Here is a 27756-nt window from a genome sequence, read left to right as displayed (position 1 = left end):
TCTCCTCCACGTCTCCTCCTCGCTGTCCTTCACTAGAACTTCCCGTCTGTGTGTTCAGGTCTTCCTCCGTTGGTCGCCTGCGAAACGATCTCAGGAGGGTTTGCTTGTGCTCAGGTGTGAACGCTCACCTGGAGGCTGAGCTGCAGAGCAGGGCGGAGAAACCAAGAGAGGAAGTGATGTAAGAGAGAAAACCAAACTGAAGGCTTCTGCATTGTTCCTGACGCACAGAGATTTCTTCACCTTCTTTGAAATGGTGACATTTTCTGAGCCGGTTGTGAAATAGTCTTATAGAAAGGTTCCTCGGCCTCTTTCTGCTCCTCTTTTTTTCATTCCGATAGGCTCCGCCCCCAAAACTGTTGTTCTATTGTTGATCATGTCGCAGAAACATCACCAATTCTTCTTCTCCGTTTAGATGTTTTCCTTCCAGCATTGGTAAGAACTTGGTGTTTACTTCTATAAACAGGACCAGAGGATTTAGCCGGCGTCCCAGAATCCTTTGGAATGAGAATTAGGAGGCTGTGAACAGATTAATTTATTTGCTTTGACGGACTATGTTAAGTGAATCCCCAGAGTCTGATGTTTATCTGAGCAGAACATGTGATCTCCACCTGAAGGTCACAGTCATCTGTTTTCCTCTGCAGCTCCAGAACCTCCAAACGTGGATCAGGGAGGAGGACAGATGATCCCACTGAATGTAATCACACCGAACCTTTGTTTGAAACTTTTTACCCAAACTGCCTCTGAATGTGTTTTCTACAGACCATAATAGTCAGAAACTAGAAAATTCTAGAAAACGTTCAGATTTTCTCTGACAGTTTCTTCCTGATGATCCAGTAAAAACTAAATCCAGACATCAAACTTTTTTGTTTCTCATCTTTTATTTTGAAGGTTGGACTTGGATCAGAACCAGGTTTGGGATTATGACCATCACGGTTCTGGAGGCCCGGAACATCCCAAGATGAAGAAGAACATCTGTGGTGGTGTTCTGCTCAGATTCAGAGTCTTCATCACCCCCCCCCCCCCCCCCCACAACAAAAACAAAAAAACGACAGGAACCGGTTCTTCTCTGGTTCTGATGTTCACATCTGAGAAAAGCAGAAGACGTCAGAGAAGATGAAGGTCACGTTCTAGAATGGTCCAAACCAAGATGAACTGAGGAAGAGGAGCAGAGGAAGTTGAACTAGGAGCTTTTATTTTGACGGTTCTGATCCTGTTGTGGAGCAGCAGGTCTCTGCTCCTGCGGGTTGTTGTTTGCGGGACGTCCCGCCCTCAGCACCCTCCACCCCCCGCTGTGATGCAGCCAGGAGGCGGGCCGGTTCGGGCCGGCCCCGACTCGGCTCATGTGTCTTCATGTGATCCAGGGGGGGGGGTTATTCGGGAAAACCGTTCTCCCGCGGCGGGCTGCGGCATTCGGCCGCTGACCAGGTCTGCGGCTCGCGCGTGCGTGCGTCGGTGCGTGCTCCGGTGGAGTCTTCCTCGCATCAGTTCGGTTCGGCGCTGCGGTTCCGGTCATGGGGGACGCTCAGTCTGCGCAGCGGGAGGACCGGGGGGAGGCGGCGGCGGCCGAGCAGGAGGCTCCGAGCGACACCAAGGAGACGGTAAGAACTGGACCCGAACCGGTTCGGAACCGCCGCGGACCCTCATTAGATAACCTGACAAAACTTTCAGTAAAGCAAAATGACCCCCCCCCCTCCCCTGATGCTTCACTGCGGGGGGGTCGCTCCCTCAGCAGAATCGATTGCAGCAGGAAGTCCGACCTGACGGACAGCTTCCTGTCTGTCTGTGGGGGGGCGGGGGGGCATCTTTAACCTGCAGCCTCTAAATTCAAAAGTTACTCAGTAGAATCAGAGCATGAGGCCCCCCACGCCTGGATGCTGTTACTCCAGATGTGGGACTTTGCTGCAGCATCTCACCCCCCCACCCCCTGACTCCCCAGCTGCTAATGTTAGGTTCCGTTGCCGTGGTAACACGGAGAGTTTGGAGATAAACGTTTGAAAGGTTTTCTGCTCAGAACGTCTCTGAGAGCCGCTTTCATCAGAGACTCAGACGTTCTGATTTGCTGCTCGCCTCCTCATGCTCGCCTCCTCATGAGCGCCTCCTCATGCTCGCCTCCTCATGAGCGCCTCCTCATGCTCGCCTCCTCATGAGCGCCTCCTCATGAGCGCCTCCTCATGAGCGCCTCCTCATGAGCGCCTCCTCATGAGCGCCTCCTCATGCTCGCCTCCTCATGAGCGCCTCCTCATGAGCGCCTCCTCATGAGCGCCTCCTCATGCTCGCCTCCTCATGAGCGCCTCCTCATGAGCGCCTCCTCATGAGCGCCTCCTCATGCGCGCGTCCTCATGAGCGCCTGCTCATGCGCGCCTCCTCATGCGCGCCTCCTCATGCTCGCCTCCTCATGCTTGCCTCCTCATGCGCGCCTCCTCATGCTCGCCTCCTCATGCTCGCCTCCTCATGCGCGCCTCCTCATGAGCGCCTCTAAATCCTCCTCCTCGCCCAGAAATTAGATTTGGCCCTGGGGGAGGCTGCCGCTCCGGGTTTGGACTTCAGCTCAGACTGTAATCTGCATCACGGGCTTCAGATTTAGCCCTTAAGGTCATTAGCAGCGCGGCGACCTTTACTCACGCTCCTCCTGACTGCCCCTCTCTGGTCTCAGCCTCTCAGGAACAACGGGCAGATCTCGGAGCTCCACGCCAAAGCAGACGAGTCCAAAGAGGAGCTCAACGGCCTCCGTGAGGAGGTGCTTCCTCAAGGTGGGAACACACACACCTTCTCCAGGAGTCCAGTCTCTCCTCTTATCCTCTCTTCTGTTTCAGTGGTCCTCCCTCCCAAAGATGCTTCTGAAGAGGAGGAGGAACAGGAGGTGCCCATGAGAAATGATGAAGAAGATGAAGCTCATGAAGAGGACACGAAGGAAATGGAGGCCAAGCAGAACGACCTCAATGAAGGTTTCAAGAAGTTTTTCAGCAGCATCAGTTTGAAACTGACGGTGAAGAGAGGATCTGTAGACAGAGGGGAAACAGAGAGACCCCCGACTGAGGAGGAACCCGGAAAACCTGAAGGAGGTAGAGAACCTCCTGTGAGCGATGGAGAACAGGTCAGACAGGAAGCCCCAAACGAGTCCTCCTCCTATCAGACGCCGGTCGACCAAACGTCCGCGGATTTTCCTGGAAAACCCGACGAGAACACGACTGAAACCAAAGAGGAGGTTCCTGCTTCAGCCGACGAAGAACCACCTCCTCTTCCATCCAGTCCTGACGACAAAGACACCCCCTTCAAGAAGTTCTTCTCCACCGGCCTCTTTTCAGGGCTCAAAAAGAAAAAGAAGTCCACCGATGACGAGGTGACGGAGAAAGAGCTGATGGATCTGAGGAGGAAGAAAGCGGCAGAGCAGGAGGTCATTCCAGGAGTAGAAGTGACTGCAGCTGAGGAGGAACCCGAGGAGAACCAGGCTGCAGATGAGGCTCAAACCGCCGCTTCTCAAGAAAAGGTTCAGTCCAGTCCTCTGAAGCGCCTCTTGTCTGGGTCCAGTTTCAAGAGGAGCTCCAAAAAGCAGCGAGGCAGGAGGTCCAGCGATTCCAGGCTGTCCATCTCCGGGGAGCACGGCGCAGACATTCAGTCGTCAACGGAGTCAGCGGAAATCCAGAAGGAGGAGGCTCCCGCTCAGCCGTGCTCTGACCCGCCCCCCGCAGAGGAAGGAGCCTGGTCTTCCTTCAAAAAGCTGGTGACTCCTCAGAAGCTCCGGAAGAAGTCCGAGGATACGTCTGCTTCAGTGGAAGCAGCAAAGGCAGCAGAAGGAGAGCCGGCATCTGAAGAAGGACCAAGACGGAAAGACTCCTCCGTGTCCTGGGAGGCCGTCCTATGTGGATCTGGCAGGAGAAGAAGCCGCAAAACCTCAGACGAGGAGGAGGAAACTCCTCAGGCTGACGTTGAAAAGCAAGAAACAGAGGAGGCTCCAGGAGGTCCTAACGAGGCCTCAGCAGAAGATGAAGGCTCGACCTGGAGATCCTTTAAAAAGCTGGTCACCCCCAAACGAAAGGCAAAGGATGATGAAGAAGAAGGCAAGAATGCCGCGCAGTCTGAAGAAGCTCTGCAGGAGGAGTCCCCCTTCTCCGTAAAGAAGCTCCTGTCTGGACAGAAGAACAGGAGGTCCGTGGAGAAGCAGGCGGCTCCTGCTGAGGCAGACCTGGAGGAACCTGCCGGGGAAGATGAGACTCCAGCTGTGGTTCCGCTGTCCGAGTTTGATCAGGAAGGAACGGAGGATCAAGTCCCAGAAGAAGCAGACGCTGAACCCCAGCAGGACCTCCCACTCGAGACAGAGAAGCTCCTCCCCCCTGAAGGGCAGCAAGCCAAGGAGATCCTGGACGAAGCCTCGGGCAATGAGGGCTCAGAAGCTCCTCGTACAGTGGAAGAACTGGAGGACCTCAGCGATGAAAACAGTGATCTTCAAGCACTCAGTGATATTCCTGAGGAGGGCGTCGCCACAGAGGGGGCGGAGCTGGACGACACGTTAGCAGAGAAGCTCGTGGAGCTCACCTCAGAGGCCATAACTGCTCCAGAACCTACAGACTTCACTCTGACAGAAGAAACCGAGATGGTGTCTGCAGTGTCTCAGTTCTCAGAGTCTTCAGAAACATCCGAGAACGCCACACCGGTGCCAGCAGAGGGCGCTCTCCTCGACATGGAGATGTCACTGCAGGAGGTCTCACAGACCACCTCCACGAGCCCAGAGGCCGTCCAGGGTCCTCCAGAGGAGCAGAGTTCTGAGCGCTCAGCGTCAATCCAGATCCTCGGTGAGACGGCAGATCCACACGGACAAGTCCTCAATGACCTGGAGACCCAAAACCTGATCCTCGGTTCAGGTGACGCCCCTGAAACCTCCCCCACCGAGGAACCCAGTTCTCCTGAACCAGATGCAGATGAAGTTCAAAAGGTCCAGCTTTCAGAAAGTATTGAGGCTCCTGAAGGGGACTATCATCTAGAAGAATGTGCCGCCAAAGCCCCCGAGGAGGAGTCAGAGACGTTCCCTGAGGAGGAGGAACGACCTGGAGATGCTGTCATGGACCAAAGTGAAGAAGAACACCCAGATGAAGCAGCTTCACCAGAACAAATCCAGATTCTTCCCGACAGCAAAGTCCAAACCACAGAAGACCTCTCTGAGGAGACTCCCTCTGGACAAGCGGACGACCCGGAAGCAGCTTCCCGGGACGATCCGTCAGTAATGGTTCCGCCTGAAGCAGACGCAGAAGAACCCAGAGAGGAACCTGAAACCACAGAGGAGACAGATCAGGCAGACGTTACAGCACAGCCACACCTGGAGGAAGACACAACGCCCCCCCCAGAGGACACTCTGATGGAGTCAGAAGAACCAAAGACGGCAGCTCAGCGTCTCACTGAAGAAACCCCCGAGCCGGAAGACGAGGGCGCAGATGCTGCTCAAACAGACGTCTCTGAAGCTGCAGAGATTCAGGAGGTCAAAGGTGACGACGCCTCAGGGTCAGAGAATGATGTGGAAACTCCTTCATCAGAAGATGCTCCTTCACCTGAGGGGGTTCCAGGTGAACCAGAGCAGTCAGAGCAGCATCTGACTGTAGGACCCAATGAGGAAGACAACAGGGATCCAGATGTTCTCCACGGTGAGATCTCCACAGCCTCAGAGGTCCAAGAAGCTGCCAAAGTCTGCTTGGTAGAGTCTTCAGAGGACGTTCCACCTGAAAAAGACTCAGAGGAACCAAAACTGTCTGAAGGTGCAGAAGAAGAAACACCAGAGATGGATCAAGGAGCTCCGCCCTCACATGATCTCCAGTCAGCTGAGGGAGATTCAGATGAACCAGAACAAACAGCTGAGCAAGAAAACAAAGAACCAGAACCAGATGTTCCTGAAAAGGACTTCTCTGAAGCTCAGCAAACATCTGGACTACAATCAGAGGAGAGCAGAGTCCAGTCACTTATGGAAGATCTAGTAGAAGAAGATCTCTGTCCTTCAGAAACAGCAGAGGAACCCAGGCTGGAACCAGGAGTGCTGCCTTCAGTCCATGTGGAACCCGAAAATACTGCAGAGGCCATCCTGCTAGATCCAGGAGAAGAAGAGGAGCCGGTCTGTGAGGATCTAGAGTCTGAGCCCCAAATCCACCAAGATCTCCCTGACCGTAGAGCTGCAGCTGCTGAAGAAGGTGTCCTTCCACCCGACGCCCAGCCTGAAAATGTTCCGCCGCCAGAAGGAACCGGCAGTCCTGCTGAGAAGGAGACGGCAGAGCAAACTCTGAAGATCCCCCACCCACACCGAGCTCAGGCTGAGCTGCAGGACAGCCCCGCTGAAGCTGTGCAGGAGCTTCCAGCATCTTCAGCTCTCCACGTTTCCTCCATCAACCAGGAGCCCAGCATCGCCTGGCTCCTGGAAAAGACCACGTGCCCCCAAACATCTGCAGGGGAGAGCGCTCAGGTTTCTGCGGAAGCATTCTGGGAGACGAAGATCTGCGCCGTGGAGGAGAGGCTGGAGGGCGGAGCGGCGGCCGAGCTTCCCGCCAGCGAGGCCAGAGCAGCTGTGACGGTGGACGCTGCCGCGATGGAGGTGGCCTCCTGCAGCCTCAGAGAGACTCTGCTGAAGAAGCCCCACCTCCTGCTTCACGAGCCCCTGATAGGCGTGCTCGCAGGAGAAGAAGAGTTCAGCAGCACCGTGGAGACCACCGCACCTTTGGAAGCAGACCGGAGCAGCGAGAGCGCCCAGGCCGCCAGCACGGTCCAGATGATGCACATGCCCACGGTGGAGTACGAGGAGAACCACCGGATCCAGGTGCAGGTGAAGGACGTGGACGTCCGCTGGGCTCAGCGCAGCGTGGAGAGCCTGGTGGAGCTGGGGGTCACCGAGTCCAGAGAGGTCATAGATGTTTGTCACGAATGCATCCAGAGAGTGGAGAAGCTCTCCGCCGCGTCCCACACGGAAGAGGAGGTGATCAACGAGGTGGCCGAGGTCACGTTCCACGAGGTCGTCCAGGAAATCCAGGGCCACTTCAAGCAGGACGAAGCCGGAACGCGTCTGAGTTTTGAGGAGGTCGTCTATGATCTGGAGACCACGGCACCGTTGGAAGGAGACCGGATCAGCGCCAGCGCCGAAGAATCCAGCACGGTCCTGATGATGCACGCGCCCACGGTGGAGCCGGAAGACTCCATGGAGCACGACCACAGACATCTGGAGGAACATCTGGAGAAGCAGGTCCCTCCTGGAGATGCAACAGCAGAGGAACCCGCCAGAGCGGAACTCAGCGCCGTCCAAACCCGCCAGAACCAGATCGCAGCCCAGCCCAGCTCCAGATCCAACCTAGGACTGATCTCCTCCATCGGAAACGTGGAGCCCCCCTCCAGCCTGTCTCTAGAGTTCAAACTGAACATCCAGTTTGGGCAGGTCACGCCGCCTGCGCCCCCTGCAGGAAGGGTGGGGGCTGTGCAGCAGGCGGACTCATCCGAGTCTGAAGCCCAGAACCAGAACTCCTCAGAAGCTGCAGAGTCCAGCACGCGCTCGCCTAAAAGAGCCGCGCTGCAGGACGTCGGCATCCAAGCCATGGAACCTGTGGAGGAAGTCCAGACCACGGAGAGACGGGCGCCATCGGTCCAGGCCGCAGACGCCGTGTCGCCGCTGGGTCCCAAAGACAAGAGAAGCATCTTCCTGGGAAAGCCAGAACCCTCCCAACCCAAACCGGAGGAAGCTCCAAAGCAGTCGGACGAGGACAACGATCAGGAGGTGTGGCTGGATGCTGAGGAGGACATTTATTCCCAGGAGGACCCTCAGGGCTCCAGTGGGGGGCCACACCAGCAGGAACCTGCAGATGAACTCAGAGGGAGGAGTCAAACCGGGCCAGGTGCAGCAGAACGTCCCTCAGAGACGCTGAAACCGGCGGGAGCGTCCGACCTGGACAGCGAAGGAGAAGACTTCGCTGTCGCACTGGAGGATCTGGAATCCAGAGCGGCTCCTGCAGACGAGGACTGAGACGACCTGACAGGTGAGCACGCCCACCTCCTCATTCTCCACACTGCAGGGAGGGGGGCTTCCTCCAGATGGGCCAGTAGACCCTCTTAACCCTTGTGCTATCCTATGACCCCCCCCCCCCCCCCCTTCCATTGACGTGTTCTCCCTACCATGACAAAGGTGGATAAAGGTGGAAAGATTTCATGTAATCCATGGACACCAGTGAAGATCACAAATCATTGAAGAAAAAAGGTTCAGAGCTCTGTCTAGTGGGGGGGGGTCAAACTCATTTTCACTGAGGGCCACATCAGCATAGTGTCTCAAAGGGCCAGATAAAACTTATAGATGTAACTAAATGTAATGAAAAATAAATGTAACTACTCCTTAATGTTAAATAACTCATTTATTTATTCTAACTTTTTAAATGACAAAGTCTTATAGAAAACATCTGTTTGCTTGTTACTTTAGCATAAATCCTTTTACATTTGATTCTCTCAGGTTTGGTTATGGACGGTGTTTAAGTCTTAATCCAATATTTTAAGTCTGATTCCCCCTAGATATGAATACAAGAATTTTTATTTTTTATTCTAAGAAGTTAAAAACTTTGATGCTCTCGCAGGCCACATAAAATGACATGGAGGGCCACATTTGGCCCCCGGGCCTTGCGTTTGACACATGTGGTCTAGTGGGTCAAGATGACCCAACGTTAAAGTGCCTAGGACAGCACAAGGGTTACACTAGTCTATCTTGCTACCCAGAATGCAGTGCAGTCTGAAGCGTAACGTCAGACTAAATAGTGGCGGTTCGGGTCAGAAGGTCTGGGTTTCTCATGTGATGACTCAGCAGTTTTTTGGGTGGTGTATCTTTTGCAGTTTTTCTTCTGTCCTGGAGTTGAGTTGTGGCGTCTGGAGACGCCGTTTCACCGCCACCTTACGTCTGCAGATGCCACGACTCAACTCCAGGACGCCACCGGGATGGAGAACCAACAAAAACAGCGCAGAAATGAAGACCAGGGGCCTGTTTCACAAAGGAGGTTCAACCAACTCTGAGGTCAAACCTGAACTCTGAGTTGGTCAATCGAGAGATTGACAACTCTGAGTTTTCAGTTTCAGAGCAGCTGATCCGCGTTAGATCAATCAACTCTGAGTGGACTGATTCGGAGGTGAGCGTGAGCACCGCGACTATAAGAAGCCATTATCAATGGAGCGCAGATATCACGAGTCACCATGGCAACCGTGAAAACAAAGAGGTCTGCGTATTTTTCGCCAGCTGAACTTGACGTGCTGCTGCAGAGTTGCAGTGAATATGAGAACATATTCCAGAAGAAAAGCAACACCGCTGCATCTGCAAAACAGAGACAGTTAGCGTGGGAAAACATAGCTGCTCAAGTTAATGCCTAAGTTTGCATTTAAATCATTGTTATAAATATTGACTGTAATAACTTTTTAAATAGCGTAAGGTGTGAAATAAAAAATGGTGATATTTAGGTGTACGTTTGAAGTGTTATTCCTGGTGTAAATGCATGAAATGCTGCATAGTGTACAGAACCAATCTGGGGAAAATGCATTTAACGTCGGTAATGTTTAGAGGACTTTTTTGTTAACCTTCCCCTCTAGCAAACGTTGGTCATTTTAATATTAATACATGCAATTGTGTTTTTAAAAGTGAACTTTTGTCTACTGTTGAACCTTTCGCTGCGCAAAGACTTCCTTCTTTTCTCTCGTCTTTCCGACAGTGGTCAAAAGCGCAGGGGAGATTTCCTTCAGGGCTGAAGGGAATTCTCCTTCGGGGTTCACTTCCCGTTGGAAACCCTCAACCTCCAGAGCGGAATAAGAATGACTCCAAAACAGTTATTCTGGGAATGACACCTTCTCCGTCCTCCTCATCCGTGCTCACCCCCCCCCCCCCCCCCATCTGCACCTGCAATCGCCCCTCCCCTTGTCTCTCGTGGATTGCACCCCGCTCAGCACACACACGCTGCAACACTACCCCTGTATTGATCAAGTGGTATAGGTTTATATGGGATTAAGAAAGTAAGCAGTGCTAGCAAATTGTGTTTCCAAAAAGTAATTGTTACATTAATCTAATTCAATGTCCCTGATTTCATTTTCATGTAGATGCAATCCTGCAGGAATTAAAAGAAACATGGCAGCAGCTAAAAATGAAGTATAAAAACATAATTCAATCAGGTCAAATGTGAGCATGTCATGGATGTAGGCTTTGTTGACAATATTTGACATATGAAACATCTACATAGCAAGACCTAATGTTGTTTTCATTGTATATATGTAATTGACTGCAACGAAAAACGGTAACGCTCAAACAAAAACGTATGGGGAAATGACAAAACATCGAGTCGAGGTCTCAAAATCCTCGTACGACGTAAATGTAATTCTCTATGAATTAATGCAGCCTCCTCATCTATTGGGTCCTCCAAAAAAGGACAAGCCATTCTTGTCACTTAGATCGCGTGACGGAAATGTGGGCAATGAAGGTTGAAGCCAAATATAGTGCTTCGTCTTTAAAAAGGGGAGGGGACCGGCAAAAACTTCGAGTTTGGAGAATAAAACCTGCTCCCGACCAGGTTAGGTTCACAGCATAAGTAACCATGGATACTGACTCCGAGTAAAAGTTAACTCTCTTTCAGAAACGGGTTTGACTTACTCTGCTTTCTCTGGTTTGACAAACCTCCGATTCTGAAACGGAAAACCCAGGGTTTCCCTGATTTCCGGGTTTATGAACTCAGAGTTTACACTTAACCTCCTTTGTGAAACAGGCCCCAGGACCTCCTGGAGATGCTTCAAAGTTCTTTATTATCAGGGAACAGTTGCTGCTGCAGTTCCTTAAAGCAGACACTAGAGGGAGACCTTCATGAAAAACGCTTTTCCTGACGCTCCGTTTCCTTCACAGGCCTGAAAAACTAACCAGAGGAAGGAGGAGGAGCTCCTCCACCCATCCTCCCGCTGAGATGCTCCTCCTGCTGACACTAAAGCCGTGGAGTCGCAGATCTTCTCAGGAGGAGCTCATCTGTTTCTTCACGCTGATGTCCGTACAGATCTCCTTTTTAACAAACTGCTCCCATCACAGCGTCTGCATGTAGATACGTCAAGCCTTCAACTCCTGCAGGAGAAGCTGGATCAGCAGATTTGAACTGTACAGGATCAGTGCTTTTCCAGCTTCTCGTTTTTACCCAGAAGGCATGATGAACCAATGACAACAAGCATTTAATCTGATTCCTGCGCTGCCCTTTCCTGCAGCACCTGAATGCAGCGTTTTCTGGTCTCTCCTCCTAATCCACATTTAACTTTTGTAAACTCTCTCCTGTATTCAGCTTGAGCAGAAACAATGTTGATCTTAATAAATTATTAACGGCACATCCCGCTGGTGTCTTCCCTCCCCCGATGGTCACGCAGACGCAGCTTTGACTGCGGCTGCGACACGTCCAAGTCAGCAGACCTTTATTTTGAAGGTTGGAAGTCCAGCAGAAAGATTTGGTTTGTTTTGTGGACAAACGTTCACCATCTTCAGCGTCCTCAGAAGATCATTTTGGCAAGTTCAAACATGACCTGTGGAGGAAGGACAGACATGAAGAAAGACGGACATGAGGAAGGACAGACATGAGTGGGTTTCAGCGGCGATGAAGGCTGCAGAGCTGCAGACGTCCTCACCTCGATGGTGATGAGGATGATGATCATCCACTCCAGCCTCAGGCTGTGCTTCTCGCTCAGGTGGCTCCTCATCAGGTCTGTGAGCTGCGAGCAGTGCTCCAGCTTCTCGTTCACCACCTGCAACGGTCAGGGCGGCGTTCACGGCCGTGCCGGGAAGGGGAGCGTTCTGGCGGCGGCGTGACTCACGTTGACTCTGCGGTTGATGCTGAGGAACTGACACGTCTTTTCGTAGAGCTTCTCCAGGTTTTCTCTGTCCCAGTAGAAGTCAGGAGTGATGAGCAGGTCGGACCTCAGGTTTATGCAGTGTCTGTGACAGAGGGACAGCATGAGGACAACAGAGACCCGCGGGTCCAGGTGGACCTGCGGGTCCAGCAGGTTCCCAACATCCAGACACAAGTCCAAATAATTTAGGTGGATTTACCTCAAAGTGAAAAGCTCTCCGATCTTCTGCATGACCTCTGCAGAGGACAGCCGAATTCTTTTTCCAGACTTCAGAGTCTGCAGAACAAACACAGCAGAACCTTCACGTTCTCCAACCAGAACCCACCAGAAAAGACTCAGAACTTCTGCATCAGCTGACCTCTGGGATGGACTGGATGGACTCCACAAAGCTGTCTAAAGCCACCTCCCAGATGGCCAACTTCACTGGGAGAGAAAGCACGGGTCAGCAGCAGAACCAGAACCGGTCCAGAACATTGGAGCAGAACCTTACCAGACAAACACAGCGCGTTGGAAAACGCAAACTTCTCCAGAACCGCCTCCTGCTGACTGATGTCCAAGCTCAGGAAGAAGTCTCCGCGCTCCAGCCGGGTGTTCCCCCTGAGGAGCAGAGCGAGGCGTTTCAGAGGAACCGAGCAGCAGAACCGGCGGCGCGGGAGGAACGGCGCGGCGGGAGCTACCATCTTACTCTCCAAGCGTGTAGTTGATCTCCTCGTTCTCCCAGTGAACCAAGGCCACTTCGTACGGCTGGATCTCATGATGCTCCAGAACCCTCAGAACCTGCTTCATCTGAGCCGACAGGAGGAAGGAGAATCATGAACACTCGTGTTCTGGAGACAATCAGGAACCATGACTGTTAGAACGTTTACCGTTTTCTCCTCAACGTTCCAGAAAACAACGGATCCTTCCCTGAAATCCAGAATCAGAGGATTTAGACCCGCAGAGGTGAAGAGCAGGTGGAGAACAGGTGGAGAACAGGTGAAGAACAGGTGGAGAACAGGTGAAGAACAGGTGGAGAACAGGTGGAGAACAGGTGAAGAACAGGTGAAGAACAGGTGAAGAACAGGTGGAGAACAGGTGAAGAACAGGTGGAGAACAGGTGGAGAACAGGTGAAGAACAGGTGAAGAACAGGTGGAGAACAGGTGAAGAACAGGTGGAGAACAGGTGAAGAACAGGTGAAGAACAGGTGGAGAACAGGTGAAGAACAGGTGAAGAACAGGTGGAGAACAGGTGGAGAACAGGTGAAGAACAGGTGGAGAACAGGTGAAGAACAGGTGAAGAACTGGTGGAGAACAGGTGAAGAACAGGTGATGAACAGGTGGAGAACAGGTGGAGAACAGGTGGAGAACAGGTGAAGAACAGGTGGAGAACAGGTGGAGAACAGGTGAAGAACAGGTGAAGAACAGGTGGAGAACAGGTGAAGAACAGGTGGAGAACAGGTGGAGAACAGGTGAAGAACAGGTGAAGAACAGGTGGAGAACAGGTGAAGAACAGGTGAAGAACAGGTGGAGAACAGGTGGAGAACAGGTGAAGAACAGGTGGAGAACAGGTGAAGAACAGGTGAAGAACAGGTGGAGAACAGGTGATGAACAGGTGAAGAACAGGTGGAGAACAGGTGAAGAACAGGTGAAGAACAGGTGAAGAACAGGTGGAGAACAGGTGAAGAACAGGTGAAGAACAGGTGGAGAACAGGTGGAGAACAGGTGAAGAACAGGTGGAGAACAGGTGAAGAACAGGTGAAGAACAGGTGAAGAACAGGTGGAGAACAGGTGAAGAACAGGTGAAGAACAGGTGGAGAACAGGTGGAGAACAGGTGAAGAACAGGTGGAGAACAGGTGAAGAACAGGTGAAGAACAGGTGAAGAACAGGTGGAGAACAGGTGAAGAACAGGTGAAGAACAGGTGGAGAACAGGTGAAGAACAGGTGAAGAACAGGTGGAGAACAGGTGATGAACAGGTGAAGAACAGGTGGAGAACAGGTGAAGAACAGGTGAAGAACAGGTGAAGAACAGGTGGAGAACAGGTGAAGAACAGGTGAAGAACAGGTGGAGAACAGGTGGAGAACAGGTGAAGAACAGGTGGAGAACAGGTGAAGAACAGGTGAAGAACAGGTGAAGAACAGGTGGAGAACAGGTGAAGAACAGGTGAAGAACAGGTGGAGAACAGGTGAAGAACAGGTGAAGAACAGGTGGAGAACAGGTGATGAACAGGTGAAGAACAGGTGGAGAACAGGTGGAGAACAGGTGAAGAACAGGTGAAGAACAGGTGGAGAACAGGTGGAGAACAGGTGAAGAACAGGTGGAGAACAGGTGAAGAACAGGTGAAGAACAGGTGAAGAACAGGTGGAGAACAGGTGAAGAACAGGTGAAGAACAGGTGGAGAACAGGTGAAGAACAGGTGAACACAGCTTAAAACTGTGTTTTCCTGCCCAGAAGACATTTCAGAAATGATCACTAAAATGATTTTCTCTCATGGTCACAGAGGTTTCGGAGAGGCTCCCAAAGGTCAGAGGACCGAAGCATTGCATGGTTGCCGTGGTGACGGCGTGTAAAAGTCTGGGCTGGGTGGTGTTGTAACTGGAACCTATGGTGTGACACATTTGCAGAACTTGGCTCAGCGGTTCTGCCTGTGGTTTCTGAGCCCAGCAGAGGATGGCCCCTCCTCTTCTGGGCCAAAATGTTTCTGTTTGATCAGACAGAAGACCCGGTCCAAGACCCGGTCCAAGACCCAAGCAGCGCTGTGGATCCAGAATGACTCCTCGGTCGGAAAAGACGTTCCAGACTCATGAGATCCTCCGAACACAGAAACGTTCAACTCAAACGGTGAAGGTTCTGCTCAGAACCTTTACTCTGTACCTGAAGAAGAACATCAGAGCGTCGTCTTCTGGTTTGGCAGCCGTCTCTGTGCTCATCCCCAGAACATTGGAGGCATCTGAAAGTAAAGGTGGAAGGTCAGAAAGGCTCCGCCTCTCCGTCCTGACGGCTGGACTTCTGGACTCGAACCTCGTGGCAGGTCTATCTCCTGGAAGCCGTGGTTGGTTAAGTCGTGGCAGAGCGTCGGTAGGTGGTACTGGTCCGCTGTGGCGAAGGCGATGCATTGCATCATGTCCTGCAAACACAGCAGAATGAGCAGCTGGACCTCCGCTGACAGGCGGCAGAACCGCGACCTCGGGTCACCTCGTCCTGCTTCTGGGATGGCTGGTTGGCCCGTGATGGCTGCTTGGTGCGGGGGCCCTTAGGGGCCCTTTTTCCAGGCAGCGGCGCCGGTTTCAGACCCGACTTCAACACCGACTTTACGATGCTGGTTGAGTAGAAACGAGCAGAACTTCTGAGTCCAGACGGAGGGTGGAGCCTTCTGTGCTGAGGGGGAGGAGCTTCGGAGGACGCAGGTCTGGGTTTGGGATCAGAGCCATGGAGGACGGAGGAGAAGACCCGGAATCTCTCGGCGGGCCGCAGAGCCCCCCGTCTGGACCACAGCGCCCGGAGGAACATCTTCCATGGAGATCAGGTGATCTGCAGCACAGGAGGCGCCAAAGTTAGCGTCTGATCCCCACTTTCTGGAGAACATGAAGCTTAAATTCTCACGTGGAAACAGTTTTGAGTCAAAAAGCTCAAATGATCAGCTGGTTTGGTTTATGCAGAGAAAACCCTTCAGAGAAACTCCGGCTGGTCACAGAATCCCTGAATGATCTGTTTCACCGCAGAAATATGAACACAAAAGCTGCTTTATTTTGAAAATCCCATTTCCTCTAAAATTTGCCCGCAAATTCCCAATCGGACGCGAACTTCAGCGACGTTTTGCGAACAGAACCCTTCGTGGCGCATGCGCGCTGAAGCAAAAGGATCATGAACCTCAGAGGGCAGAAAATCCCCAAACACAGGAGAGCGGGAGTCTCGCGCCTATTACGGGTTTATGGTTCCGGTACTGAATGGAGAAGAAGGGAGAATTCCCGCCGTTTGTCATAAACAGAACAAGATAGAAATAAAAAACATCATCGAGACGGAATTCAAGACCAAACTTACAGAAGCCTTTCAAATGAACTGTGTTTGCTAATAAAGGTTTCTTCAAAACCCAGAGTTCCGGTTTCTAATGACGTCACGAAGTTACAGTTTTCCCCGATCGCTGACTTACAGGAGAAAAGTTCAGCCGGTCAGAAGCCAGACCGGCTCACAACACATCCGGTCTGGCTTCCGCAGCCGTTTGGGTTCGTTTCGACCAGAACCAAACCGAGCCAAACAGCTTCACTTCATTGTTCAGAAACTTATATTTGAAACGGTTGCTGTTTGTTTGTTTGTTTGTTTGTTTCAAAAACTAAAGCACAAAGAGGTTTCTGGGATCTGTAGTTCTATTTATACTGTTATTCTAAACCACTGGAACGTTTTTGCTTTATGGTTTCCGATCATTTCACCCGCACGTCGGAAGTGGAAGCTTTGGCGGTCTCTGCTGGTCAACCCAGGTACAACAATTGGAGAAAAGTCATTTTCCTGAATGCCCAGCAGGGGGCAGCAAATTGATGCGTTTCAACTGTTTTTCCGGTTATGCTTTCAACGTGAAATCAGACTATTTTTAGTATTTTTATTTTTCAAAACTTTATTTACAAAGCTGACCATCAAAACACAACAGAGAGACGTTGAACAAAGAGGCCAGGAGAAGAAAGCAGGAAAAGAAAAAACGAAACTACAGAGAAAATTCTGATGAATCACACATTTAAAAAGATTGAGAGAAAAAGAATGAACATCTACTGCAGGACCAATAACATTTTTCAATATTGATTCAAGTCCTTAGAAAACAGAGATACTCCTGCTCTTCATGTACTGTTTGTGATGACATATAGGATCCAAAATGGCCGCCAAAAGGGTCAAGAGACAGGTGAGTGAAAATGAAACAGAAGGTTCAGTCTGGTGTGTGATAGACGATTTTCAGCAGACATGGTGGCAGTCCCAGCGTGGTCATGTGACCTCACGTGATCACATGACCTCTCTCATGATGTTTAATTTGATGAAGCTGTTGTCCTTCATCACAGTCTCAAACCAACTCCTCTTCCTCCGGAAGGAGAAGAAGAATTAGATCACGGAGAACAAGGGGTTAAAGGAGGAAACCGTTGGACAGAAAACAACCAGAAAGGTGGAAGAGAAGAGCAGAAAGGCAGGAAAAGAGATTATTAAGGAAGAGGAAACCTGAAGGCAGAGCGATGACTTTACCAGACGGACAGCAGAACCCTGTTTTCCTCTGCCAAACTCAAGAAAACGCGATTTCACATGTCGACGAGTCCGGAGGAGGATGACAGGAACGGACAGAACCAACAAGAACATTAGATGGTTTCAAACTCAAACTCATCTATGGAGCAAACACAGAGAAGTAGCAATCGTCAGGGAGTGAGGACGGGAGCTGCCTCTGGTGGTGACTGGTCCTGACGGCGTCCCAGGACACGTGCTGAGAGACCTACGGTCCCCCTCCCCCACTGGAAAACCTACAGAGCTCCTGATGACTCAACAGTGAGAGAACACCACCAACGACACTTTACACCCTAGCACCATGCAGACATCTCTGTCTGCAGATGCATGCAGACACTCTCTGTCTGCAGGTGCATGCAGACACTCTCCGTCTGCAGATACATGCAGACACTCTCCGTCTGCAGCTGCATGCAGACACTCTCCGTCTGCAGGTGCATGCAGACACTCTCTGTCTGCAGGTGCATGCAGACACTCTCCGTCTGCAGGTGCATGCAGACACTCTCTGTCTGCAGGTGCATGCAGACACTCTCCGTCTGCAGATACATGCAGACACTCTCCGTCTGCAGCTGCATGCAGACACTCTCCGTCTGCAGCTGCCTGTAGACACTCTCCGTCTGCAGATGCATGCAGACACTCTCCGTCTGCAGATGCATGCAGACACCCAAAATCTGCAGATGCATGCAGACACTTTCCGTCTGCAGATGCATGCAGACACCCTCCGTCTGCAGATGCATGCAGACACTTTCCGTCTGCAGATGCATGCAGACACCCTCCGTCTGCAGACGCATGCAGACACTTTCCGTCTGCAGACGCATGCAGACACTTTCCGTCTGCAGATGCATGGAGACACTTTCCGTCTGCAGATGCATGCAGACACTCAGCGTTTGCAGATGCATGCAGACACCCTCCGTCTGCAGATGCATGCAGACACTTTCCGTCTGCAGATGCATGCAGACACCCTCCGTCTGCAGACGCATGCAGACACTTTCCGTCTGCAGACGCATGCAGACACTTTCCGTCTGCAGATGCATGGAGACACTTTCCGTCTGCAGATGCATGCAGACACTCTCCGTCTGCAGATGCATGCAGACACTCAGCGTTTGCAGATGCATGCAGACACTCAGCGTTTGCAGATGCATGCAGACACCCAACGTCTGCAGATGCATGTAGACACCCAACGTCTGCAGATGCATGCAGACACTCTCCGTCTGCAGATGCATGCAGACACCCAACGTCTGCAGATGCATGCAGACACTCTCTGTCTGCAAATGCATGCAGACACCCTCCGTCTGCAGATGCATGCATACACTTTCCGTCAGCAGATGCATGCAGACACTCTTTGATAAACGAATCAAACGTGTGACCGAGTAATTTTGAGCGTGAGTGTTTCAGCGTGAAATGATGACCCCAGGACATGAAATTGGTCTCAGCTCTGCCCTGAATGGATAACTTCAGCAGTTCTGGTCTGGAGGTTTGTGGATTTGTTCTGATCTGCACCTGTAGCTCCTGCAAACACAGAGGCTCATCGCCTCTGGTCAGCAGCTGCAGAGCTCCAGATTGTGTTGTCATGTAGATCTGCAGGTCAGAGAGGAGCCTGAGCTCCTGCAGACTTTGAACATGTGCTCGCTGGGAGCCGTGCACGCCCCTGTTCAACTCTGTCAAATGAGGGTTATTGTGAAGCAGCAAAGCAGTCATCAGCTGCTGGAGCTGTCATTTAGGGTTTCTTTCTGACCTCAGCCCCTCCGTCTGCCTCCACAGCGCCCCCTCTCTGCAGGCTCTGATGCTGCAGGTGCTGCTCATGAGCCAAACATGCTGGAACCTCCATCCATCATCTGCAGCTCCATGGCAGAAACCTTTGGACTTTCTCCTGAGAGGAAACGTCATCGGTTTGCTTTATGTCCATGTTTCCATGCGTTAGAGCAACCGGGTCGCAATCCAGGTTTGGGGGGTGACCTAGTTTCTGAGGGAGGAGGAGCCTTGGCAGGTCTGATGGAGAAGCAGGAGCCATGAAGACGTTCTGCTGCCATCAGGCGTTCTCTGCTATTCTGTCCTTCTACAGAAGGACAATGATCCAACCGATCCGGAACCGCAACAATCCATTCCGCAGGTCCGGTTCTGGATGGTACATAGGGGGAAGCCGGGGGAAGCCCCCCTCCCCCCTCCCCGCACGCATCCAGCTGCAGTGTGTGTATGTGTGTGTGTGGAGGGGGGGGACTGTTGATGGTCTCCGACTTTCCCCAGAGAGCTTTCGGACTCTTTTAGGACCCGGATGATGATTCACTGCAGCTACAGGGGGGGGGGGGGGGGGGGGCATCAGAGTTTTATTCCAGTAATAAACTAACGAGAGTAAAGATGCTGCCTAAGGGTTGGACGTCAGTTCTCGCACTTGGTGTCTTCTGGTCGTTGATAAAAAGCGATGGGGAGTGGGGGTGGGGGGTCCTCGGTTTAACACCAGACGTGGCTGAAGATCCAGAAACGGAGGAGATGAAATTTCAGAAGGTTTCAGTCGGAATAGAGATCCGCTTTCAGACTTTTTCTGTTTGTGCGCCTCAGCACCCCCCCCCCCCCAACCCCCGGCCCCCCAGCCCAGGACCGCCCCAATGCAATATCCTGCTCCTGCGCAGGGGGGGCGGGGGGGAACCTGATCCCGCGTCCAGCCCTTTAAAGGGACGCGGCGGACCTCCGCGCGCAGACCGGAGCGGCGCAGATGAATGAAGCTTCCGCCAGCCGCACCGGGGAGGGGGGGCTCGTCCGAAGGTAAGCCGTCCGCGCGCGCGCTCCACCGTGGTGCCGCCGAGATCACCTGTTGCTGCGACTGGGGGGTCGGGGGGAGCCTTCCTTTGTTTGAAACCCGTGTACACGGCAGACATGTTTGGCTCCGGCGGACGCTGACGCACAGCAGCAGGAGCCACATCTGCAGCTCATTTGCGGCCAAAAAAAAGGTTCGAGGGCAGTAAGTTTCAGGGTTTTGTCCAAAACATTTCTGCTGGATTCTCCGGTCGCTCCTCAGAAATCTGTCTCTAAAGTTTTTACCGACTGACGGGTTCGTTCCTAAAACCGGTTTATTTACCGACTGGCCACCGGCGCCGCGGAACCGTTGGTGCCGGTCGGCGTCAGAGCTTCGTCTGCAGCAGAGATCAGACATGCAGCTGTTTGCTGCTCCGCAGGAATGTCAGAGGCCTGTCATTAACCTGCAGAGGAGAAGCTGCACAGCTGCCCGCTAAGGAGGCAGGAGGAGCGCGGGGGAGGGGGGGGGGGGTCAGGCAGATAAGAGAGGAAGTCTGGGAGCAGAACAGATCTAAAGTAAACATCTTCATCTCCAACTGCCCGTCTTTCTTCTTTGCACATGCTCCTTTCTTTACCTCCAAATGGACACGCCTGTCTTCTGGAATAAATAGATAATCTGAGGAGGAGAAACAGGAGGAGAGACAGGAGGAGAGAAAGGAGGAGAGACAGGAGGAGAGACAGGAGGAGAGTCAGGAGGAGAGACAGGAGGAGGGTCAGGAGGAGAGACAGGAGGAGGGTCAGGAGGAGAGACAGGAGGAGAGTCAGGAGGATAAACAGGAGGAGAGACAGGAGGAGAGACAGGAGGAGGGTCAGGAGGAGAGACAGGAGGAGGGTCAGGAGGAGAGTCAGGAGGAGAGACAGGAAGACAGACAGGAGGAGAGTCAGGAGGAGAGACAGGAAGAGGGACAGGAGGACAGACAGGAGGAGAGACAGGAGGAGAGTCAGGAGGATAAACAGGAGGAAAGACAGGAGGAGAGACAGGAAGACAGACAAGAGGAGAAACAGGAGGAGAGACAGGAGGAGAGACAGGAGGAGAGTCAGGAGGAGAGACAGGAGGAGGGTCAGGAGGAGAGTCAGGAGGAGAGACAGGAAGAAAGACAGGAGGAGAAACAGGAGGAGAGACAGGAGGACAGACAGGAGGAGAGTCAGGAGGATAAACAGGAGGAGAGACAGGAGGAGAGACAGGAGGAGGGTCAGGAGGAGAGACAGGAGGAGGGTCAGGAGGAGAGTCAGGAGGAGAGACAGGAAGACAGACAGGAGGAGAGACAGGAGGAGAGTCAGGAGGAGAGACAGGAAGAGGGACAGGAGGACAGACAGGAGGAGAGACAGGAGGAGAGTCAGGAGGATAAACAGGAGGAAAGACAGGAGGAGAGACAGGAAGACAGACAAGAGGAGAAACAGGAGGAGAGACAGGAGGAGAGACAGGAGGAGAGTCAGGAGGAGAGACAGGAGGAGGGTCAGGAGGAGAGTCAGGAGGAGAGACAGGAAGAAAGACAGGAGGAGAAACAGGAGGAGAGACAGGAGGACAGACAGGAGGAGAGTCGGGAGGAGAGTCAGGAGGATAAACAGGAGGAGAGACAGGAAGACAGACAGGAGGAGAGTCAGGAGGAGAGACAGGAAGAGGGACAGGAGGACAGACAGGAGGAGAGACAGGAGGAGAGACAGGAGGAGAGTCAGGAGGATAAACAGGAGGAGAGACAGGAGGAGAGACAGGAGGAGGGTCAGGAGGAGAGACAGGAGGAGGGTCAGGAGGAGAGTCAGGAGGAGAGACAGGAAGACAGACAGGAGGAGAGACAGGAGGAGAGTCAGGAGGAGAGACAGGAAGAGGGACAGGAGGACAGACAGGAGGAGAGACAGGAGGAGAGTCAGGAGGATAAACAGGAGGAAAGACAGGAGGAGAGACAGGAAGACAGACAAGAGGAGAAACAGGAGGAGAGACAGGAGGAGAGACAGGAGGAGAGTCAGGAGGAGAGACAGGAGGAGGGTCAGGAGGAGAGTCAGGAGGAGAGACAGGAAGAAAGACAGGAGGAGAAACAGGAGGAGAGACAGGAGGACAGACAGGAGGAGAGTCGGGAGGAGAGTCAGGAGGATAAACAGGAGGAGAGACAGGAAGACAGACAGGAGGAGAGACAGGAGGAGAGTCAGGAGGAGAGACAGGAGGAGGGACAGGAGGACAGACAGGAGGAGAGACAGGAGGAGAGACAGGAGGAGAGTCAGGAGGAGGGACAGGAGGACAGACAGGAGGAGAGACAGGAGGAGAGACAGGAGGAGAGACAGGAGGAGAGACAGGAAGAGGGACAGGAGGACAGACAGGAGGAGAGACAGGAGGAGAGTCGGGAGGAGAGTCAGGAGGAGAAACAGGAGGAGAAACAGGAGGAGAGACAGGAGGAGGGACAGGATGAGAGACAGGAGGAGAGTCAGGAGGATAAACAGGAGGAGAGACAGGAGGAGAGACAGGAAGACAGACAGGAGGAGAGACAGGAGGAGAGTCAGGAGGAGAGACAGGAGGAGGGACAGGAGGAGAGTCAGGATGAGAGACAGGAAGACAGACAGGAGGAGAAACAGGAGGAGAGACAGGAGGAGGGACAGGAGGAGAGTCAGGAGGACAGACAGGAAAAGAGACAGGAGGAGAGTCAGGAGGAGAGACAGGAGGAGAGTCAGGAGGAGAGTCAGGAGGAGAGTCAGGAGGAGAGACAGGAGCAGAGACAGGAAGACAGACAGGAGGAGAGTCAGGAGGAGAGTCAGGAGGAGAGACAGGAGGAGAGACAGGAGGAGAGACAGGAGGACAGACAGGAGGAGAGTCAGGAGGAGAGTCAGGAGGAGAAACAGGAGGAGAGACAGGAGGAGAGACAGGAAGACAGACAGGAGGAGAGTCAGGAGGAGAGTCAGGAGGAGAGACAGGAGGAGAGACAGGAAGACAGACAGGAGGAGAGTCAGGAGGAGAAACAGGAGGACAGACAGGAGGAGAGACAGGAAGACAGACAGGAGGAGAGTCAGGAGGATAAACAGGAGGAGAGACAGGAGGAGAGACAGGAGGACAGACAGGAGGAGAGTCAGGAGGAGAGTCAGGAGGAGAGACAGGAGGAGAGTCAGGAGGATAAACAGGAGGAGAGACAGGAGGAGAGACGGGAGGAGGGACAGGAGGAGAGACAGGAGGAGAGTCAGGAGGATAAACAGGAGGAGAGACAGGAGGAGAGACAGGAAGACAGACAGGAGGAGAGACAGGAGGAGAGTCAGGAGGAGAGTCAGGAGGAGAGACAGGAGGAGGGACAGGAGGAGAGACAGGAAGACAGACAGGAGGAGAGACAGGAGGAGGGACAGGAGGAGGGTCAGGAGGAGAGTCAGGAGGACAGACAGGAAAAGAGACAGGAGGAGAGACAGGAGGAGAGACAGGAGGAGGGTCAGGAGGAGAGACAGGAGGAGAGTCAGGAGGAGAGTCAGGAGGAGAGTCAGGAGGAGAGACAGGAGGATAAACAGGAGGAGAAACAGGAGGAGAGACAGGAGGAGGGACAGGAGGAGAGACAGGAGGAGAGTCAGGAGGATAAACAGGAGGAGAGACAGGAGGAGAGACAGGAAGACAGACAGGAGGAGAGACAGGAGGAGAGTCAGGAGGAGAGACAGGAGGAGGGACAGGAGGAGAGACAGGAGGAGAGACAGGAGGAGAGTCAGGAGGAGAGTCAGGAGGAGAGACAGGAGGAGGGACAGGAGGAGAGACAGGAAGACAGACAGGAGGAGAAACAGGAGGAGAGACAGGAGGAGGGACAGGAGGAGGGTCAGGAGGAGAGTCAGGAGGAGAGTCAGGAGGACAGACAGGAAAAGAGACAGGAGGAGAGACAGGAGGAGAGACAGGAGGAGGGTCAGGAGGAGAGACAGGAGGAGAGTCAGGAGGAGAGTCAGGAGGAGAGACAGGAGGATAAACAGGAGGAGAGACAGGAGGAGAGACAGGAGGACAGACAGGAGGAGAGTCAGGAGGAGAAACAGGAGGAGAGACAGGAGGAGAGACAGGAAGACAGACAGGAGGAGAGTCAGGAGGAGAGTCAGGAGGAGAGACAGGAGGAGAGTCAGGAGGAGAAACAGGAGGAGAAACAGGAGGAGAGACAGGAGGAGGGACAGGATGAGAGACAGGAGGAGAGTCAGGAGGATAAACAGGAGGAGAGACAGGAAGACAGACAGGAGGAGAGACAGGAGGAGAGTCAGGAGGAGAGACAGGAGGAGGGACAGGAGGAGAGTCAGGAGGAGAGACAGGAAGACAGACAGGAGGAGAAACAGGAGGAGAGACAGGAAGAGGGACAGGAGGAGAGTCAGGAGGACAGACAGGAAAAGAGACAGGAGGACAGTCAGGAGGAGAGACAGGAGGAGAGTCAGGAGGAGAGTCAGGAGGAGAGTCAGGAGGAGAGACAGGAGCAGAGACAGGAAGACAGACAGGAGGAGAGTCAGGAGGAGAGTCAGGAGGAGAGACAGGAGGAGAGACAGGAGGAGAGACAGGAGGACAGACAGGAGGAGAGTCAGGAGGAGAGTCAGGAGGAGAAACAGGAGGAGAGACAGGAGGAGAGACAGGAAGACAGACAGGAGGAGAGTCAGGAGGAGAGTCAGGAGGAGAGACAGGAGGAGAGACAGGAAGACAGACAGGAGGAGAGTCAGGAGGAGAAACAGGAGGACAGACAGGAGGAGAGACAGGAAGACAGACAGGAGGAGAGTCAGGAGGATAAACAGGAGGAGAGACAGGAGGAGAGACAGGAGGACAGACAGGAGTAGAGTCAGGAGGAGAGTCAGGAGGAGAGACAGGAGGAGAGTCAGGAGGATAAACAGGAGGAGAGACAGGAGGAGAGACGGGAGGAGAGTCAGGAGGAGAAACAGGAGGAGAAACAGGAGGAGAGACAGGAGGAGGGACAGGAGGAGAGACAGGAGGAGAGTCAGGAGGATAAACAGGAGGAGAGACAGGAGGAGAGACAGGAAGACAGACAGGAGGAGAGACAGGAGGAGAGTCAGGAGGAGAGTCAGGAGGAGAGACAGGAGGAGGGACAGGAGGAGAGACAGGAAGACAGACAGGAGGAGAAACAGGAGGAGAGACAGGAGGAGGGACAGGAGGAGGGTCAGGAGGAGAGTCAGGAGGAGAGTCAGGAGGACAGACAGGAAAAGAGACAGGAGGAGAGACAGGAGGAGAGACAGGAGGAGGGTCAGGAGGAGAGACAGGAGGAGAGTCAGGAGGAGAGTCAGGAGGAGAGACAGGAGGATAAACAGGAGGAGAGACAGGAGGAGAGACAGGAGGACAGACAGGAGGAGAGTCAGGAGGAGAAACAGGAGGAGAGACAGGAGGAGAGACAGGAAGACAGACAGGAGGAGAGTCAGGAGGAGAGTCAGGAGGAGAGACAGGAGGAGGGTCAGGAGGAGAGACAGGAGGAGAGATGGGAAGACAGACAGGAGGAGAAACAGGAGGAGAGACAGGAGGAGGGACAGGAGGAGGGTCAGGAGGAGAGACAGGAAGACAGACAGGAGGAGAAACAGGAGGAGAGACAGGAGGAGAGACAGGAGGAGGATCAGGAGGAGAGACAGGAAGACAGACAGGAGGAGAAACAGGAGGAGAGACAGGAGGAGAGTCAGGAGGAGGGTCAGGAGGAGAGTCAGGAGGAGAGTCAGGAGGAGAGTCAGGAGGAGAGTCAGGAGGAGAGACAGGAGTAGGGTCAGGAGGAGAGTCAGGAGGAGAGACAGGAGGAGGGTCAGGAGGAGAGTCAGGAGGAGAGTCAGGAGGAGAGTCAGGAGGAGAGACAGGAGGAGAGTCAGGAGGAGAGACAGGAGGAGGGTCAGGAGGAGAGTCAGGAGGAGAGACAGGAAGACAGACAGGAGGAGAAACAGGAGGAGAAACGGGAGGAGAGACAGGAGGAGAGTCAGGAGGACAGACAGGAGGAGAGTCAGGAGGAGAGTCAGGAGGAGAGACAGGAGGAGGGTCAGGAGGAGAGTCAGGAGGAGAGACAGGAGGAGGGTCAGGAGGAGAGTCAGGAGGAGAGACAGGAAGACAGACAGGAGGAGAAACAGGAGGAGAGACAGGAGGAGAAACAGGAGGAGAGACAGGAGGAGAGTCAGGAGGAGAGACAGGAGGAGAGTCAGGAGGACAGACAGGAAAAGAGACAGGAGGAGAGTCAGGAGGAGAGACAGGAGGAGAGTCGGGAGGAGAGTCAGGAGGAGAGTCAGGAGGACAGACAGGAGGAGAAACAGGAGGAGAGACAGGAGGAGAAACAGGAGGAGAGACAGGAGGAGAGTCAGGAGGAGAGACAGGAGGAGAGTCAGGAGGACAGACAGGAAAAGAGACAGGAGGAGAGACAGGAGGAGAGACAGGAGGAGAGTCGGGAGGAGAGTCAGGAGGAGAGTCAGGAGGAGAAACAGGAGGAGAGACAGGAGGAGAAACAGGAGGAGAGACAGGAGGAGAGTCAGGAGGAGAGACAGGAGGAGAGTCAGGAGGACAGACAGGAAAAGAGACAGGAGGAGAGACAGGAGGAGAGACAGGAGGAGAGTCGGGAGGAGAGTCAGGAGGAGAGTCAGGAGGAGAAACAGGAGGAGAGACAGGAGGAGAGACAGGAGGAGAGACAGGAGGAGAGACAGGAGGAGGGTCAGGAGGAGAGACAGGAGGAGAGACAGGAGGAGGGTCAGGAGGAGAGTCAGGAGGACAGACAGGAAAAGAGACAGGAGGAAAGACAGGAGTGACCAAAGCAGATCCTCAGGACTCCTCTGTCTGGAGGTCACAGATAGGAAGGATCTCAGGAGCCTGCTGGCGATGATGTCACTGAACACATCATGACTTCCATCTCTGCAGCTGCACGCTCAGCAGCATGTCCATGCACATGGGGGGGGGGGGGGGGGGTCTGGTTCCAACCGATTCCTCCCAGTCTGTCTGTTGGCAGAGTTTGGACTGATGAAGGAGGAGCTGACCTGAGACGACGACATTCCTCCTTTCCTTCAGATGCAGTCATGAAACAGGGAGAAGCTCATGCGAGAAGAAGACGGCTGGGATGTTCTCCACGTCCGTTAAAACCACGCAGAGGACTCTGCTCTAAAGACGAAGCGGTTCTGAAACAGCAGAACGCTGCTGCTTTCTGAGATGTCCTCTCAGGTTCTGGATCTGACCGACCACAGTGGTCCCCTCAGGATTTAAACCATTTCTTTGTCTTTTAGGACGTCAGAAAGGAGATCTGAATGTTCCCAGGAGGAGTCTCCTTCTTGTGGAGAAAGCTCAGCGTCGTCTGCATACGTGATGACTGTTGTCATTCTTCACTTTCTTCCAGGCGTGTTAAATCTTGAAAGGTCGCCTTGTGACGGACGCCTGAGAAGGAAAATTGCAGTGGGAGCGTGTGAGCGTTCGATCCCCGCGCCGGTGTCTGCAGCGTCTTTCCTGTATGGCTGACGGTTTAGAAGTCCTCCAAGCGGTTCTTTCTGAGCCGAACTCTTCTGCCCCTGCTCCGTGGGGGGAGGGGGGGAGGGCAAGCCTGCTGATCCGCCGCAGACACGACCTTTCAAGCTTTTCCTTACTGCCCCCCCCCCCTGAAAGGCAGTCAACCATGAGTCAGGTGAAAAGGAGGAGTCCAGCTCTTTTTGTCAAACATGCCCCCCTCCCACCCCTCCCCCGGCTGTGATGGGATGGTCATGCAGAAAGTGGTCATTGTGTTGTGCAGGACCCCCTCCCATGATTAAAAAGGGATTGCATAGCCTGTGGTATGGGGGGGAGGGGCAGGCTTGCAGGTTATTGGGCTCAGAAGCGGAGCGGTGAGCTGCTTTGTGGCTGGACGGCCTGGCAGTCTGAATGCTGGGAACCCCCCCCCCCCCCCCACACACACACACACACACAGATCCTCCCCCCTGAGGTTTTGGTCGGGGTGCGTGAGCTTCAGATGAAAGG

General features: G+C 53.4%; 3 protein-coding genes across 12 annotated transcripts in view; 2 read left to right on the top strand and 1 right to left on the bottom strand.

Moving 5' to 3' along the window:
* Positions 1-127: 127 nt before the first annotated feature.
* On the top strand, positions 128-11334 carry akap12a (A kinase (PRKA) anchor protein 12a). 2 transcript variants are annotated; one of them, XM_078941066.1, is made up of 5 exons: positions 128-178; positions 642-694; positions 2654-2750; positions 2814-7994; positions 10871-11334. In XM_078941066.1, exons 2-4 carry the CDS (start codon positions 680-682, stop codon positions 7979-7981), a joined length of 5280 nt encoding a protein of 1759 aa, XP_078797192.1. In that variant the 5' UTR covers positions 128-178; positions 642-679; the 3' UTR covers positions 7982-7994; positions 10871-11334. The 2 variants fall into 2 exon arrangements, with proteins under 2 accessions (XP_078797192.1, XP_011491307.1); XM_011493005.4 differs by lacking the exons at positions 128-178; positions 642-694 and adding an exon at positions 1310-1598.
* Positions 10755-16010, bottom strand: rmnd1 (required for meiotic nuclear division 1 homolog). Of its 4 annotated transcripts, XM_078941070.1 has the most exons (13): positions 15699-15795; positions 15432-15536; positions 15024-15359; positions 14850-14955; positions 14703-14778; positions 12717-12756; positions 12536-12636; positions 12341-12447; positions 12209-12273; positions 12050-12126; positions 11815-11935; positions 11629-11745; positions 10755-11526 (listed from the first exon to the last, which is right to left on the bottom strand). In XM_078941070.1, exons 3-13 carry the CDS (start codon positions 15336-15338, stop codon positions 11494-11496), a joined length of 1158 nt encoding a protein of 385 aa, XP_078797196.1. In that variant the 5' UTR covers positions 15339-15359; positions 15432-15536; positions 15699-15795; the 3' UTR covers positions 10755-11493. The 4 variants fall into 4 exon arrangements, with proteins under 4 accessions (XP_078797196.1, XP_023807257.1, XP_078797197.1 ...); XM_023951489.2 differs by lacking the exons at positions 15432-15536; positions 15699-15795 and adding an exon at positions 15870-16010; XM_078941071.1 differs by lacking the exons at positions 15432-15536; positions 15699-15795 and adding an exon at positions 15870-16010 and having other exon boundaries at positions 11629-11730.
* Positions 16011-16912: 902 nt separating this feature from the next.
* Positions 16913-27756, top strand: part of plekhh1 (pleckstrin homology domain containing, family H (with MyTH4 domain) member 1) — a 29651-nt gene continuing 18807 nt past the window's right edge. For 5 of the 6 annotated variants that reach the window (XR_013653248.1, XM_078941068.1, XM_023951431.2 and 2 more), the window contains exon 1: positions 19689-19838. Coding sequence is in view for 5 of the 6 variants with exons in the window: in XM_078941068.1 (XP_078797194.1) it covers positions 19789-19838 (50 nt within the window). In the remaining variant the exon portion in view is untranslated. Of the gene's footprint in view, positions 17343-19688; positions 19839-27756 lie in introns of those variants that run through there. The other variant, XM_078941067.1, reaches the window with a different exon arrangement.

Source organism: Oryzias latipes, chromosome 22, assembly GCF_053564925.1.
Source record: "Oryzias latipes strain Hd-rR chromosome 22, Olatipes_Hd-rR_3.1".
NCBI lineage: Eukaryota > Metazoa > Chordata > Actinopteri > Beloniformes > Adrianichthyidae > Oryzias > Oryzias latipes.
This window is presented reverse-complemented; position numbering and strand designations above follow the sequence as displayed.